The 16,651-nt window shown below is 35.7% G+C and overlaps 1 protein-coding gene across 1 annotated transcript in view; it reads right to left on the minus strand.

The window, feature by feature from the left end:
* SEMA3C (semaphorin 3C) overlaps positions 1-16,651 on the minus strand; it is a 113,321-nt gene that overhangs the window by 40,865 nt on the left and 55,805 nt on the right. The window contains exons 3-5 of the mRNA XM_088523515.1: positions 8,182-8,342; positions 5,923-5,985; positions 3,363-3,482 (exon numbers count right to left, since the gene is read on the minus strand). Of these exons, the coding sequence (XP_088379641.1) occupies positions 3,363-3,482; positions 5,923-5,985; positions 8,182-8,342 (344 nt within the window). The remainder of the gene's footprint in view (positions 1-3,362; positions 3,483-5,922; positions 5,986-8,181; positions 8,343-16,651) is intronic.

Raw genomic sequence — 16,651 nt, forward strand, 5'->3', positions numbered from 1 at the left:
TTTTGCTTTTTACTGGGGTATCAAGCCTCCAAAACCCTAAATCACACTTCTTTTATTCAGTGCCATTTTTTGGATTAAACTCAGAGCTCTAGTTGTATAATGATCGATGATTTACTAGTATCTCTTTTGAAGGCAGAAATCTCTTGGAAATTTTTTACTGTTTCAGAAACTTGGTAAGGGGGTTTCATTTATATTTTATGGGATTTAAAAATAGGAAATATATTTGGCAAAGTATAAACAATCTAGACAACAGCTTGAAATACAGACAGTCTGAACATCTTTAGACTATACCCTCATCTTGGCACAATTCTTCACTTCCAAGTTCCCAATAATACTAGAGGGCAGGTTTGCTGAACAAAAAGGAACCACTGGGTCCAAGTCATTCATTGCAGACAGTAATGGAAGTAGATATAGATCTATAGCACCTCTACTCACATTCCATTGCACACCACATGAAAAACTTGTTCCTAGCATCCTATTACAAACTTAGCCTATTTAATAAAAGGTTGAAAGACACTATTGCAAAGGAAGGAAAAAAAAAAAAAAAAACCAAAAAAATTTAAGTATCTCACTTTCAGTTGACAAAGATACCAAAAAAACTTTAAGTATCTCACTTTCAATTGACCAAGGTAGCTGACCAAAAATGCAAAGGAAGGCTTTTGTGATGTACATACCAATGTTGTACATATTAAACTAAAGCCAGCAAGCAACTCCTTATATCCTCTTTCACTGCTAATGCAAATCACAATAGAACCGGGATGCCACATAGATCACTGAGCAGCCATCTGGTGATAATAAATTGTAGACTCTACAGATCTGTAATGCTCTACTACAACTGCAAGTCTTGTATTCTATTATCCCTTATCTCTTTTCCCTATCTTTTGTTTTGCCTGATTTAATCATCGAGATCTTATCTGTCACTTTAGAGTAAACTCACTAAACAATGATAAAAGTTAACTATGAAGTTTCTACTATGATCTTGTGTTTCGTTAATGTTTTGATGTTTGATGTTAATCTATATTTACTATATTCTGCCACTATTTACCAAATCAAAATGTGCAATACTGTATTATTAAACTGGCCCCAGGACAATATTTCATTTTAATATATATTAAACTACTTATTTACTCTGTAATTAATTCACAAAGTGATTATATTTGCTTCTGTTTGCAACTGCACTGTTCTTAGAATATGTTTGTGTGACTAAAAAGTCATTACCAAAGACCAAAAAATCCAGTATGCAGAGCAGGAATTATTTTTCAAAATTTGCTTCAGGGAAACATGTTTTAATAAACAGAGAAACATTCTGTGTCATTGATGGACTCACTTTGGAGACAAAAGAACAAAATAGGCCTTGTTCTTATGATTGCTGGATATGACTCTTACTGTTAGGCTTTGTAGCTCCTAGAGAAAAACAGATGTTCTTTCTAAAAACAGCAATTTTGCACCTGCAAAAATGGACTTCTGTGCATGGAAAACTATTAAAAATTTAAGGTGAAATGATAAAAGCAAAGGAGAAAGAATTTTCACTCTTTCCATCAATACTACATAGTTCTTCACCCTTTTCTACTAATTAGGCATGCATTTATATATGCAATAGGCTCAAGAAGGAAATACTTGATTTTAAACCGTTATGCTATTGTTGGCCTGTGCAGTAATGGCTTGGAGAATGCAATGTCTACAGTCAAATGTCTGACAGACTCCAGACGTCTGAAACATCAGTTTATTTAATCAATTGATCATAGGCATGTAGCTATACAGACAGGCTAAGGGATGCCAATTCTGCTCTTCCAAGTTATGCCTTTTTATATTAAACTTAAGAAATTTAACATCTTGCATCATCTGGAAGTCTCATGTCTTTTATTGTTATTATTTTCTCCAATAGAAATCTCATGCACAGCAAGCCAAATATCAAGAGAGTCAAAAGTTTTCTGGATTATGATACTACTGCTTAAGCTTACAAAAGGGTATTGCATGTATTAGAAACAAATGAGATCACTTCATATGTTTCAAATATATTTTCAATAAATAAATTTGGGTAATGAGTTGCTAACTGAAGAAAACAGACCTCTGTTTCACAGTATAAGCAAAATAAGATAATGAAGATTATGCAAAGCAGAGGGATGGATTTATTCCAGCAATTCTGCTTGCTTGTGCTTTTTAAATCCAGGCCAATGAACCTCTGCTTCTGGATAATTCATTAGGAGTGAAGGTGCAGTGATTCAGACTACATCCTCTGTCAAGGAGGCTGGAGCCAGATAACGATCTACCAAAAGCAGCTGAGATCATCCTGTGCAAAGCTACCTGGAGAAGGTAGGTTGATTTATTGCCTCCCTGGCAGCCTCTGCAGTAGGCCTGGGTCTTGGCCAGAATTCCTGTCATACTCCCAATGAAACCAGTGATGAATTTCCCACTGTCTCACCTAGAAGCAAGCCCAGCTTTTAAAGTTGCCCTCTCATGGCAAAAGTCCAGGTTGCAGCCTCTGATCTTGCTTTCTAACACATCTGCTTCCACATTGCACAGGAAAATATACATCACACCCCTGTGCCGGCGGATATGAATCTGACCCAAAAGCTACTGAGGTGCTGGATCACAGATAAATGCTTTTCTTTCTCCTTCTGCTTGCTTAATTTATTACCTATTACATTTGCACATAAACAAACATTTCACTTTCAAAGCATGAAATCTGGACAATGTATTTATGAAACATCTGGTACTTTGTATATTTAAAATACACAGTGAAACTGAATACAGAAAAATTGTAGACCTATTTAGAGAAAATGAGATTTACACCCTTGAGGACCTTACAGTGAGGAGAAACCTTGCTAACTTCATCCTGGCAGAATCTACTGGGGCAGAACTTCTGCTGGAGATGAAAATTCACTGGGAATAGGACCTGTAGTAGGGTTGTACCTAAGTGACATTAAACTAAGTAAGTAAGTCCAGCAAACAGTCATATAGCTGAATAGTTAATCAACTTAAGTGCTTCTTCCAGGAATCAGTAGGTAATTCATGGTAGTATAAGAAGCTGGCAAACTGCCTAATTTGCCTTTTATGTAACTAGCACTTTCTTTACAAGGATTTCTTCAGAAATTTCAAAATTCAGAAAAAAAAACAGATAAAATAAATGTTCTTATTGAAAATACCTCAATATTTTAAATGACTATTCAATTTTCAGATTAGTGTCATATCTGAGCATAGTTTCTGAGCATGGCTTTATATCTTGCTGGCAACAGGATCATTAGAAGAACATGGATCTTTGTTTTTTTTCTATTTGATCATAGATTTGTGCAGTATCAGAATTTGCATAACACTAAAAAGACCAACAAGACAAGGAGGGGATAAAACAAGAAGGGACCCACCTCAGACCTGCGTCCTCTGTTGACATATACACACACGGGGCTGAACGCTCCACTACCGCAAACGTACAGGTGCGTGCGGTTGTAGGACTGTATCACACGCACAAAATTTCCACAGCCGTGCTGCAGGGAATAGAGACAATACAACTTCACATTGGCAAACGTTATTAGATATTGGGAACTCCAGGGAATCAAAACAGGTGGTAATTTTAATAGTGTCCTAAAATTTTAATAGTGTCCTTGTAAAAATGTGTTTTACAATACAACTTATTGTAACTAGTCACATTAATATGAATTTACTTCCTCTGCCTTTTTATGCTCTCTATAAAGCTAAAGGATTGACCTCCACTCAAGGCCTTCAGCCAACTTGCTTTATGGCATGATATTTTTGAAGGATCTGGAGGACGGGTAGAGGGCTGGTGAGCCCTTTGCTTTCTGTGTAACAAAGAAAGATGAAGTAGGAAAACAGTTACTGAGTTTGGCAGTCACTGGATTTCAACAGCTGCAGACTTCTGTTTTCTTTCCTTGCCATTTTGTGTAGTCTGGGAATGGGGCATGGATAGGGCACTAGAGAAGAGCTACAGAGGGGTAAATATAACTTTCTCATAATCACACTATAATCTGATTTCCATCCACAGACCCTGAATGTCGGGAAGAAATAGAACCTCTGCAGGAAAACAAGAAGCTACCTAAGGAAGATTCTTTAAGACAGTCTCTCTTTCCTCCTATTTTATTTCATCATAGCTGGAGATAATAATTAAAAACCAAAGCAAACCCAAATCTCAGATCCCATATTTATGCAAAGAGATAATTTCTAAAATATTAAAACTCTGAACAGCGTGTTACATGAGCAAATTCACAATTCATTGTTGCCTCACCTTGGCACTGATCTTGAAGATCAATAGTAACATCTCCAAGTAGTTATGAGAATTGAAACAGCGCATTAATCACATGCACTAACAATTTACCATGTTTTATACCCCTTTCTTTTCTTGTTCATGTTTTTCTGACCATGATGAGCTGTTAATGTACTTTAGGTTAAAAATACAGAATTTTTTTTTCTGAATGTTTTTCTGAGATCCCCGATCTATCTTCATGTGTGTCATCAGAAATTTTCAGGGAAAAATCAATTGAATTAATACATGTTGACCAAAGAAGAGTTCATTTTCCTTTGAAGGCATTCACATTTTCAGCTCAGCAAGAGTTGGTACTCTACTAGGACACCAGAATCTGGTGTATGATTGTAAGCTATTTGGTGTTCATAGAAAGAATTTCCCTAGAGGGAACACTGTGCATCACCAGTAACATGTTTGCTCACGCTGTATCAGCAAAACCTTTTTACCCAATCAAAATACATCGTCTCTCTAAAGCTGAGGGTTGTTCCTAATCTTTTCCATTCTCTCATATACAGACATGTTAGTTTGGCTCAGAAGTGGCTTTAGCACTAGTTTGCTATTGAAATCTGGCTTTTGTCAGCAGTATTATCCATCCACATTATGGTTGTGGAAAGGGCAAAAAAAAAGGACTGAAAAAAATAAAAGGACACCTTCAGCATATAAGTAACATATATGCCAAAGTGCTTTCTCACTTATATATCCCCTTTAAAATGGTTATCTCTAAAGAACTAGAGCTAGAAACAAAAGAGCTAGAAATAAAATTATGCTAAATTCTATTAGACACTGCTCTAATGGTAAACAGTCAAAAGACAACTGAAGAGAATGAAAAAAAAACAGCTTTCTGCATTTCCTTACAATTTCACTTTGTCTTGTGAGGAAAATTTATGTATATGCAGGCTGTAAGACCAAACCACTTTAGGAAGGAAACAATGTTCATACACAATTCTACCAAATACAATATCTGGTATATTGTACCACCAGATCATATTCTACTGGGTTTTCTAGATTGCTCGTTTCTATCTACTGTCTATAGAGAGAACTTTGAAAAATTATCATCTGATGTAGGAGCCTTGGAAGATGTTTACTTATAGCTCTAGGCTTTGGTGCAAGACAGCTCAATATAACCTCTCTGGGGTTGCCAGTTTCCACCATTTCAGAGACCATCTTTACCTTTCTCTCGGAAACATAGTGGTTTCCAGATACGTATATGGATATTGCTTTACAGAATTAATAAAAAGACGTGTTGGCATTTTTCTGCGATAAGCACTACGTGCTATCACAATGCAGACAGGTACTATCCATCTGTTAAGATCCCATCTGTAGGGACAGACAGACAGACAGCACATATATGGATACTTAACTTTAAATTATTCAGCACCATCTCCAGAACATGCTTCAAATACCATTATCTTCCAAATCTACTAGTTACAAAAAAGAAATGTAAGGTAAGGAAGTTTTTTCCATTTGTCAAAGTCTGAAGGTGCATTGTGTTTACATAGCATGAATTTTCATAAATTCACTTTCTCGTTTGGCCTGCAGAATATTTAAAAAGGCAAAACAAACACCTCTTTCATTTGCTTTTGGCTGCACTCATGGTGCTCTTGCTTTATTGCAAAGTACGTAATTTGTGTGTGTAGGTGCATGCGTGTGTGTGTATTATAACTTACCGTGGGATCTTTGCCAGCCATTTTGCACTCTTCAACCTTGTTTGCTGATGCTGGCCAGAAAATCTGTGAGCAAAGAAGCAAATTTTAAGTAACTTATTATTGACTAATTTATTTTTAATAAAAGAAAGTGCAGTGACTATTGCATTACATAGTTTATAACAAGAAGTTAGCATTTTGATAGCTTTTGCATTTTCATTCTAGGGAAAAAATACTTTCATTCATAAATGAAAACAACTCTCTCTCTTAGAATGCAATAGAATAGTGCAGCAGGTCCTTGGCTGATAACTTTTTTAAAGTTAGTAAAGACTCTGATTTATGCTATTTGGCCCAAATACTATTACACCTTTTAGAGGTACGTTAATCAATTTATTTAGTATATAAAACTGAAAACTGAACTAACTTGGTAAAACCGAACTTGAATAAAAGCTTTTAACGTTCTCATTGCTTGTACATGACACAGATTTTAATCTTCATCATCTTAGCTATTGTTCATCTTCTTTACTTTTACTCAACTTCTAGACACTGTTCTCAATGAATAGTGCGTAAGTGCAAATCTGCTTAAAATATTAAGATTTCCAGATGAATTTAGTTAACTTTGCACTGCAGACAACTTTTAAAAAAGTACCTCCATCTCTGGATGTTTAGCCGAACTCTACTTACTCACACGGAAGTTTTTGAGCTTCTTCCATTATTTATTTTGATTTTGGAATACAAAGGACATCTATTAGAAACTAATCCCTAGAAATGTAGTAAGTGGTGGAGCCTGAAAACATTTTGCAAAAAGAAAACTTTGGGCTTTTGCTTTTGATTGATGGTTTTTCTTCTCCTTTTTTTTTCTTCTGTGTCTGAATGGATCATTAAATTCCTTACAGCTTTATACTGCAGAATATACTTTGTACAAAAGATGCAAATCTATGAAACTGAACTCCTTACAGAATTAAAAGCAACGTATTATGAGAGGGCTGAAATGGACAGAGTGGGAACTCTACACGTTTCCAGATAAAGGTAGCAGAATCACTGATGAGATGTGAACTATCAAAAAGGTCAGATAAGCTATTTCAGATCAAAGAAGGTGGCTCCGTTACAAGATGGAGATTACTGTAATGTTAGGAGGAAGCAGGACATGTTCACATCATCAAATGCATATGGCAGAGAGGTGGTCTCCCTAGACTCCAACGGCTATCAACTCAGGTGGACAGCCATGTCCAGAGGGTGAAACCAAGCAAAGCCTAATTTAAGTGCTCCTACTCACCCTCCAGTGGGGTCCACTCTCAACCTGTGTGTCTCTGTCCCTCTGCTCCTGAGGCACAGCAGTAAAGCCCACAGACCAAAGGATACAACGAATTTAGCAAAACAACGCCTAGCTGCACTTTTGAAGGTATTGTAGCTCTGATAGTCTAAAGATAGTCTAAAGGCTAGGCATGGCCTGTCAGATGGTAATATCTTAACAGTCAGGCTTCTGGGCACATGAATACTTCTTCAGTTGAATTACTTTAAAAACAGAGAAGCTGGATTTGAATTTCATCTGGAAATTCAAGAATTAGAGAGAAATCGGTGGACTTTTAAAAAATGTGTGATAGATTCATTCTTTTCGTATGCAGGTTGCCTGCTACAGAGTCTAAGGACATACAGTGTCCTTAGAAAACAGCATCTCAGGAATTTACAGAAGGAGCCCAAATACGGGACAGCAGCAAGAGTGAGATTAGGGTCATAGTGTCTAAAAATGCAAAATAGAGAAGTCTCAGCTATCCAAATGAAGGGCAAGGGCTGACCCAGACATAACAAAGGTTGAAAAACAGCTCAGAGATTAGGCTTCCAAGAAAAAATAAATACGCTTGGAGGTTCACGTTAGCTCTATCTGGTTATTTTTCCCTTGCGGCCTGAAAAAGAGAGCATTTAGCTATATGTTCTTCTGGATAATAGACCTCTTTTCAAAGTGCATTTCTAAATTATCATAAAGTGTCAAGAAGACTGGAAAAATTTCAGCTCCATCAAATCACATGAATTTTGCTTCTGAGGCCAAACCATGCTAAATGTCACTTTGAAACAAGTAAACTGGTCAAAAGCACTGTCTGAGGCACAGACATGCTAATGTTTCCTTCATCTTGTATTACACATAAAACAAGTACTAACAGTTCGACAAGGTGTGGGCCTGGGCTACTGCTGTCTGCAAACTAATGAAATACAAATTGTTCCTCTTAAAAAAGAATGGTATGCAGTAAAGAGATTTTGGATTCTCAAAATAAATGCTGAACTTACACTGAGAGGGTCCTGGCTTATATTATTAATATTCAAAGACAAAATATGATCTTTGCTGCCCACATAGATCCTGTCCTGATCTTCATCCATAAATAATATCCTGTAATCCAGGGGATTGTGGGATATTCTGTAATATTCAGAGGTCTTAGTTTCTTGCAGTTCTGTAATAGTAAAGACGACAAGTTAGTAAAGAGGTTCAGTTGCCTTTCTTAGCTTCATGAATGCATATCATTTTAAACAAAGAATTCTCTGAACACAGGCACGGCCAATAAGAAAACAAAAGGGCTTATCAAACACTTGGTTATAAGTCAATGATTGAGTAAAAACAAATGTTCATCTCCCAATTAGAATGCATTGTTCTTGTAGATTAAGTAACTAGGCATATCCCATAAAAATCTGTGATTATTTTCTTCATTCAGATAATGAATTCCTGTTTTAACAGACATAATTATTTACAACTTTGGCTTTTAAGGCAGATCATGCATTAACTTAATGAATGGATTCAATATATTTTAAAATCTGTGACAGCCTTAGACCACAAGATCAGTCAAAACTACCTGAGCACAATTTATTTGTATTTCATAGCAGAAAAGCTCTTGGCTTTTCTGCCTGGCTCACCAAGAATAGATCTCAATAATTTACAGCTTTTCTTTTCCTTCATCACCATAGATGGTTTATTTTAAAAAAGGGGAAAATGCATTAAACCAAGCCTAAATGGGTCCACTTATTCGGTTGTTTGTTTATGGCACCTGAACCAATCCATCAGAACTGGAGATTTAACTTTTTTTTCCCCACATGAAAGTTTCTTCAATGAAATGAAGTGAAAATCATCCTTTGATCTCAGTAGTGCAGGATCAGGCCTGTTACTGCAACAGTACAAGCATTTGCAATATAAGAATTAGTTGCTGCCCTTGAGAAAGATCAGCCTTCCTATCTTTGCTTGGCCAATATGTATTGGCCTCCATTCAGATTATTTTTCTCCTTAGTAATTACAGAACGGATATTTCTCAACAGTTGAGAATGAAAAACCAAACTTCAATAACCATTTTTTTCCTTATTCAAATATTTAACTTATAATTAAGCTTTCCTGCCACCTGAGCATTATTGGATTTTGTTTCCTGTGACTTTAAAAGAGTGGCAAGTACATAATACATCTGAAAATGAAATGCTTTACTCATAAATATGGAATGGAGTCCACAGCCTTTTTGTAAAGCTGAGTGCCTGGGACAATGTGGTTTATCACTGTCGCTAAAACCAGCTTTTGTTAAAAACTAAGTTTTTGCTCATTAAATACATATAAAAGATAAATGATTAATTTAAACTTGATTATCTAAGTCTTTCAGATGACTAGATTTATAGGGATTAGAAAAAGAGAGAAACCTCTCCAAACAGTACCATTCCCAGGTTTTTGCTTCATTAACAAGAAAGAAAAAGATTTTTTTTCTGCAGAAAGCATGAATTTTATATGAACTTTTATTTATTTGGAAGCATATTTTCATATTTGAAAATTACTTGGTAAACAAATTCTGATCAGCAGTAGACTACATACAGCCAAAGGCTGCAGTCTTGAGACTTTTGTCTACTACTGATCTAATGACTGAAAGAACAGTTAACAAAATATGATTTGAATTGATACACTTTTTACCACAACTGTCAAATAATTTTGTAGAAAGATGAAAAATATCTTCTTTTAAATCATGTTTCCATTCACTTAAACTTCTGAAAATTTTCAGTTGCTGTGTTGCTCACATGAATTCATTTTAAAATTAAAAATATTCTATTTCATATTTTTCAACAAAAGATAAACTAACAATCAAGATTTAGTGTTTGTATCTAAAAGTGTAATTTGAAGCAGTAGTCATTAAATGTATATGAAAACTGACCACATTGTATGCAAATTTTACAACTTGTTTTTACATCTTTGAGGAATTGGTTGTTTTACTCTATCTTAAAAATCCTCGAAAGTTTTGAGGCTGGGATTTGTATCTGCTTCCCCAGACGCACCTGGAGAATCAACAGTATAGTGCAGTCCCTTTGATATCTCTGAAATTTTCGGATTGACCTTTCATAACGAGCCTGAGATTCTTGCTCTCATCCCTTTTCCTGGCATCCCTTTGGATTTTACTGTAAGATTTGGCAGAGACATAAATAGATATTTGATGTTTCATGATTCTCATTTATGGAAATCGACTGGATGGTTTTAATTGCTTTGCAGTGATATTATCCTTCGTATGGGACGTAAAGGGGAATCTGCCTCAGCCAAGCTGATGACTAGGAGAATACTTTATGCATGCTACAAGCCTATGGAAATGCAAAGCCATCTATATGAAGGAAGGAAAGCCCTAGACTGCAGTAGAACACTGCCCTAAAAGATATACTCTCAAATAGATTTGTTACTTTTATTTCCTTCAGTGCTGAAGCTTACAGTTTATTAGTCTCTTATGGATCCTCAAGAAAGTGGGGAGGGAATTTATAGTTGACCAAATTCTCTTCTCCATTAACAAACCTTACCACCTAGGAAAACTGAGTTTTTTTAAAGATCTACTATTCTGGATGCTATTACTTGGACACAGCAATGGGGGGAGAGACATTGTAAAGTCTTCCACATTCTCTTCATCTCCTAAAGGTTTTGTAAAAAATTATCTAAACATTTATTGGCCTTCCAGGCAAATTCTATTTCATGTTTTGGGAATTTAGCCAGATATTCTCAAAGCAGTAAACCCTGCATGGAGAATGATGTTGCAGACAGTTAAGCCACTTAACACTCTGTGAATGTTAATAGTTTTGCTTGCCAATCAAAGTAAAGATTGTAATGTAGCCCATATGTAAATAAGTCTTCCTTAATGATACAAGAATAACCTTTGTTCATCCTTTTTCTGTAGGCCAGTGAATTTAGTTTTTGCTTTCCACAGATAAAACTGATACAAATTTGATTCCTAATGTTAGAAATCTCATTTTAAAGGGCAGATTATGTAGCTATCTTCCCTTTTAACAAAAACAAACAAACAAACAACAACAGCAAAAAAAACCTCACAAGCTTCAAAGAACTCTCTCCACAGAACTACTATTATTTTTCAGCTACACATTTTGGGAGATTCCAATGCTTGAGAGTTCTCAGTGTGCACAGTGTACAGCTTACAATTAGACAGGCAAGCACTTACTCTTTAATTATCCTTGCAACCCACCACATAAAAGTCAAAGAAGATATTATAGAAAAAACGTTACACTTTCACAAGAGAAACAAAAGTAGTAGTATCTCTATTACTGGAACCAAGAAAACATTTTGGCAACACTCAAACTTACTGTGTTGGCCAGAACAAAACAAACTAAATACATTAAAACGGAAATCAAGGAATATGGAGATCACTCTCCCACTAGCACACATGGCCTGTTATACTTGAACTGTGCAATCTATCTATCTATCTATCTATCTATCTATCTATCTATCTATATATATTTGTATATGAGCTAGATCCATTTATCAGATAGTTCTCTGAATGTCTCATATCATCACTCAACACTATCCTTTCATCACCCTTAAATTACAATAACTGATGTCAGACTGCTGAAAAAACAGCCTGGCTCTTCTAATGTAAGGGATAAAGTAACCCCTAATCTGTAAAATATGATCCTAATTTAAGAGTGCTTCACAGAATAAAACTTATATTAATACAGGTTTTTGGTACTCAGGATAGAGAAACTAACACAAATTTTATCAAGACCTCTCCAAAATACGATTATTCCTACTCACAGCGTTCTGTAAGAACTCATGACTGAAAATTGCAAGACAAGGAATAAATATCTTTTCAGTTCACAGTTTGGTAAGCTACAGTCCAGGCACGCAAGCTTCCCCTGCCCACACTCAAAGCACCAAATTCATTCACAGACAGGTGAAACATGGAAGAGAGCAGACTTCTCCACACCATAACAGCACTGCATTTCCAGTTTAGAAGGGCTTCTTTGAGTTAATCATCTCAGCTGCTCTGTCAAACTTTTAATTTATATACCCTTATGGCAAAGTACAAGAAATTTAGTATGTTTTCCTCCTCTTTCCTGCTGGTATAGGGACAGTCTCAGAGGTTTGTTTACATGGGGAACCTCTGCTGCCCAGACTGGCATGGGTTTTATGTAGCCTTGGAGATTTGGAAGTCAGCAGAACTATGCTGAAATATAAAATTGCAATGCAATATCTCACCTTCTAGGAACTGGAATAAAACCAATTTTCTCTCTCTCTCTTTTTTTATTCCATAGAAATAAACATTTCAGTAGAATAAAATTTTTGTTATACTATTGAAATGAAATAGCAACATTTTATTCATGGTTCACTCCTGAACAAGTGAAAAAATCATATTCATATAAATGTATTTAGAGTATATATCATGTTGCTGCATTGAATTATTATATATTTTTAAAATGTGAGTGAATCTGCAAAATATATTTCAGCTAGAAGAAAAGCTCTGCTTTATTTTGTTCTAAAATATTTTTACTTTCTGCTTTGTATTGACTAACCAATCTTTTTTGTGTCTATGTATTAGGAAAGACTGGAAATGATCTAGTTAAAAGACATCATATTTCATAAAGATCTAATTATTTTAACTATTGTTTTCTTGGCCTTATTCCTGACTTTTTAATGTAAAGACAGTTAACATGGCATCTGTGGAGAAGTATGTTATTTATAACACTGCTTTTCATCCATGAGAGTATCCACTGTGACTATTTGTTTAATTCTATGCTTCCTAAAGGGAACAAAGAATGTCAGATTATTTCCTTTCAAAAACTACAGAACAAGTCACCTTGCACTGTCAACATTCTTTTGCTATAAAGATGTCCTGATTTCTTCTACTTATGGGGAGGAGAGCTGTAAAGCATTTTGCCATTGGTCATTCAAGCTGAAAACCAGCCCTCAGAAAACTCTCAAGTGAGGCTGATGATAAGTGAGTATTTAGTGATTGGATGAAGAGCCATAAGCAGTCAGATGTGCTACCCATCAACTCCTTGTGTGCATTAACTGCACACACCCGACAAAGCTCAGGTGGACTTGTGACCTTTTCTTTATCTTTTTGTATTTTCTCATGTCTGAAAAGTCTTTGCATTTTTTTATGCTGTTTGAATGAAATATCACTTTTTGATAAGAATAGGCAATAGTAAGAAAAGGTAATTGTAAGAACCGGAAATCACAGATGAGCACACTTGCTAGTTTCTGATTCCCTCTGAACAGATCTTAATTGCATCTTCATTAGAAAAAGGAGTGGGTGAGAGGGGAGAAAATAGATTTACAAGTGCTCATAAAATCACAGGCTAACTAATTAACAAGATCACTTACTGGATAAGGAGGAAGGGAATTCATACAGTGCAGGCTGAAACAAGAGTTCCCTTTGCCTCTAGCTAACTTGTATAATTTGCTTGCAGAAAACTTAGCTGCTGTATTTGGAAGGAAGGTAAATAACATGGAAATGTCAGTGATATCTAAATGAGATCTGGTTTCACTAAACAGCTTGAATATTTGTTGATATATTTGTTGAAGGAGCAGAAAAAATGGAATTTAAATAGCAACGGATTTAAACAGTTCAGTCTTTTATAAATAGAAATAATAGTACAAAGGTGAAGTCTTCAGAGAACCAGGACCCAGACATAGGTCTAACATGTTTGAGCACAATCAGTCACCTTGGGCAGCTCAGCATACACATTAGGAGCAGTAAAACACTCAATTGCTCTTTGTGAAGGGGGCCATGTGCTAGGAAGAAAAGACATACCAGTTAATAGTTGACCTTAAGCAAAGCATGGATATATGTCAATAGATGAGTCCTTTTTAAAGCTTGCAAGATACATAAAAGTTCTAAAATCACGGTAACTTGTAGATTAGAGAGAAAAAAAAAGGAGTATTAACTGCCTTTAGAGTTTGGGGTTATTAAAAAGTGGGATATATATGCATGACAGGGTGTAGCTTTATTGTCATTTTCTTAATGCTATTTCAAAAACCATCAGGAATTTTTTCACCTTTGATTTGCTGCTTTGAAGAATGAGGAATGAGGGGCAGATCCACTGAGGTGTGGGCAGCTGCCAATTTTGCATAGGAGGAATGTGCTTTTTAAGCAAAGGCAAATACATGCTGAAAGTCACTTGCTTGTGTGTGCGGCAACACATAATGGAGTGTCTCTGTGATACATTCATCAGTCCAAGACATCTCATAAGGCTAAGTGTACTTTTATTGCAGATTTACATTATTAAGAGTGGGAACTACTATAAGGCTGAAGGAAAAATTTGATTTGCAGAGATATTGTCACGGTGCAACCATACCACATTCCACAGTAGAAGCCCTGCTCTAAAACAAAGGGAAAAATATGTCAACTTTTTTTCCAAGTTGCAACTGCATAGTTATTCCAAGTCTTGCCAAATATTCCAATACTGAGATGCCTTCATTGAGAATTATGCAAGACCACCCACACACTCCTGTTAGGCAGTCTCACTAAGCTGTAGACACTTCTAGGCACAATTCTCAGATTATTCCAGCACTTACCTCACTGTAAACTTGGAATAACCGCGCTGAAATCTGTAGGTATTCCAATTTGAAAGATGAAAAAGAAAAGTGAGCTTCTATATTTTTAGTTAAAAAGAAAAAAAAAAGAAAAATTGCATGCAGTTATAGCTTTATTGGTCAACTTATCCTTTACTTTATCCCTTCAAATCATCATAGTTTGTATTCTTTCAGAAGAAAATATCACAAATACTGATTCCACTCTGAACTTTCTGGAAGAAAATATCTAGTTATTCAATTGCCTTGCCCTTTTGCTGCCCACTAATCTGTCCAGTCTTAATTATTGTCTTAGGTCCTCAAATCAAAGAGGCAAGCTTAGCAAATACAGAGAGTAGGAGTAAGAAGTTTTTGGTTGCTAAGTATGACATTATTTTAGATAAGAAGAAAGAGGGAAAAAGAAAAGCCACATCCATGGAGAAGTCAGACACATTCCATATTATTCCACTTTTTCTGGGAGCATTATATCTTTCAATTTTTCATTAAAATATTTTATTATATCTGTTCATTTTCTCCTCATAGAGCACAATCACTTCATAAGAGGAACAACTGTGCTTCCTCCTGTGAAGCTCATTCTCATACAGCAATTTTCCAAATAGCCATCAGAAAGACTTTGGTGGAATCAAGCCCTGTTTGCAGACACCAAAACTCTTTGATCCAAATTTAGAGAGAGACATGAGAAATGAAAAAAGGGGAATTACTGTAACTGTCTCCTCAAAGAATGAATTAATAGTGAAGCTCACGCTATTCTCCAGCTCAGACCTGGCAACAATGTGATACTCACATAAATTGTTCTCCCAATCCACACCTCTTTTCTGTGAGCAGTTAAACATCTGGGAGCAAAAGGTCTGAGTGCACGTCTCACTGGTTTTGAATCTCATTCAGTATTATTGTTGTGAAAAAGTAATTTTTTTAGAATTAGGTTTGTTTGCTTAACTATTTATTTACCACAAAGTGATATGACAGCTGATGTCAGCTGGGATATTTCTGAATACTGGGTAAAGGTAGATGCTTTTGAAGCTAGAATTGTCTTTCTTTGAAAACATCATTGTGTTTTTACTTTCTCATTCCAGTGCAAGAGCGCACTGTGCAGGTTTACGCAAGGAATCTGTACATATATTTTTATATACATATATGAAGGTATCATCTGTCCTTTGCAAAACTGATGGAGGCAGCTATTCCTAACACAATACATTTTGAGGTGTTAATACACTTTCACTGACATATCCATACCTCCGAATTCGAATGGAGGACTGTCAAATGTTCCAAAATATTTGACCTATTAAACAGTGAAAGTAAAATAGTAGCATGTTACTTTTTTTTTTTTGACCTGAGAAGTTCCACAGCTTTCTCCACTTACGTGCACAGTCTTTACTACTCTCTCTGAACATATTGTCGCTAAGCTGCAGAATTACTTTGGCTGCCAGACCTAATAAAAACCCATTGAGAAAACACAGCTCAAGCCCTGAAATATTTCATTATGGTTTCTGTAATAAAGTAAGAGCCCACTTCATGGTGGTAAGATGAAGAACTCTTTTAATTATATTCTTTTCTCTTTCAGAGAGCAACCTCCTTAGAGATTCAGCTAATCTCTGTGTATCAAGGATTGGCATTACTGCCCATGCTACAGTAATCCTTTCCTTTATTGATGTTATCAACTTCAGTTCCATTTTTAGGCCCCTGGCTATGTCACTTTATCCACAGATCTCCTTAAAAGACATTGGTCTTTCCTTCAGCATTTTTCACTGCTATTCTGCACTTAAAGAAAGAGGAATCTTAGTATATGCAATCTCGGTAACTGTTTCATTACTATCATCATCATTTTAATCAAATTAGGATTAGTGAACAGGCAAACATCACACATAAAGAGACACAGCTAAATCCCAAGTGCTTATATTTTATTCTTTCTTCAGTAAAATAACGTAAAGTTTACTCAGC

The sequence above is a fragment of the Tinamus guttatus genome, unplaced genomic scaffold, assembly GCF_059628265.1.
Source record: "Tinamus guttatus ecotype Peru unplaced genomic scaffold, ASM5962826v1 Tinamus_guttatus_pri_ptg000193l, whole genome shotgun sequence".
NCBI classification, from domain to species: Eukaryota; Metazoa; Chordata; class Aves; order Tinamiformes; family Tinamidae; genus Tinamus; species Tinamus guttatus.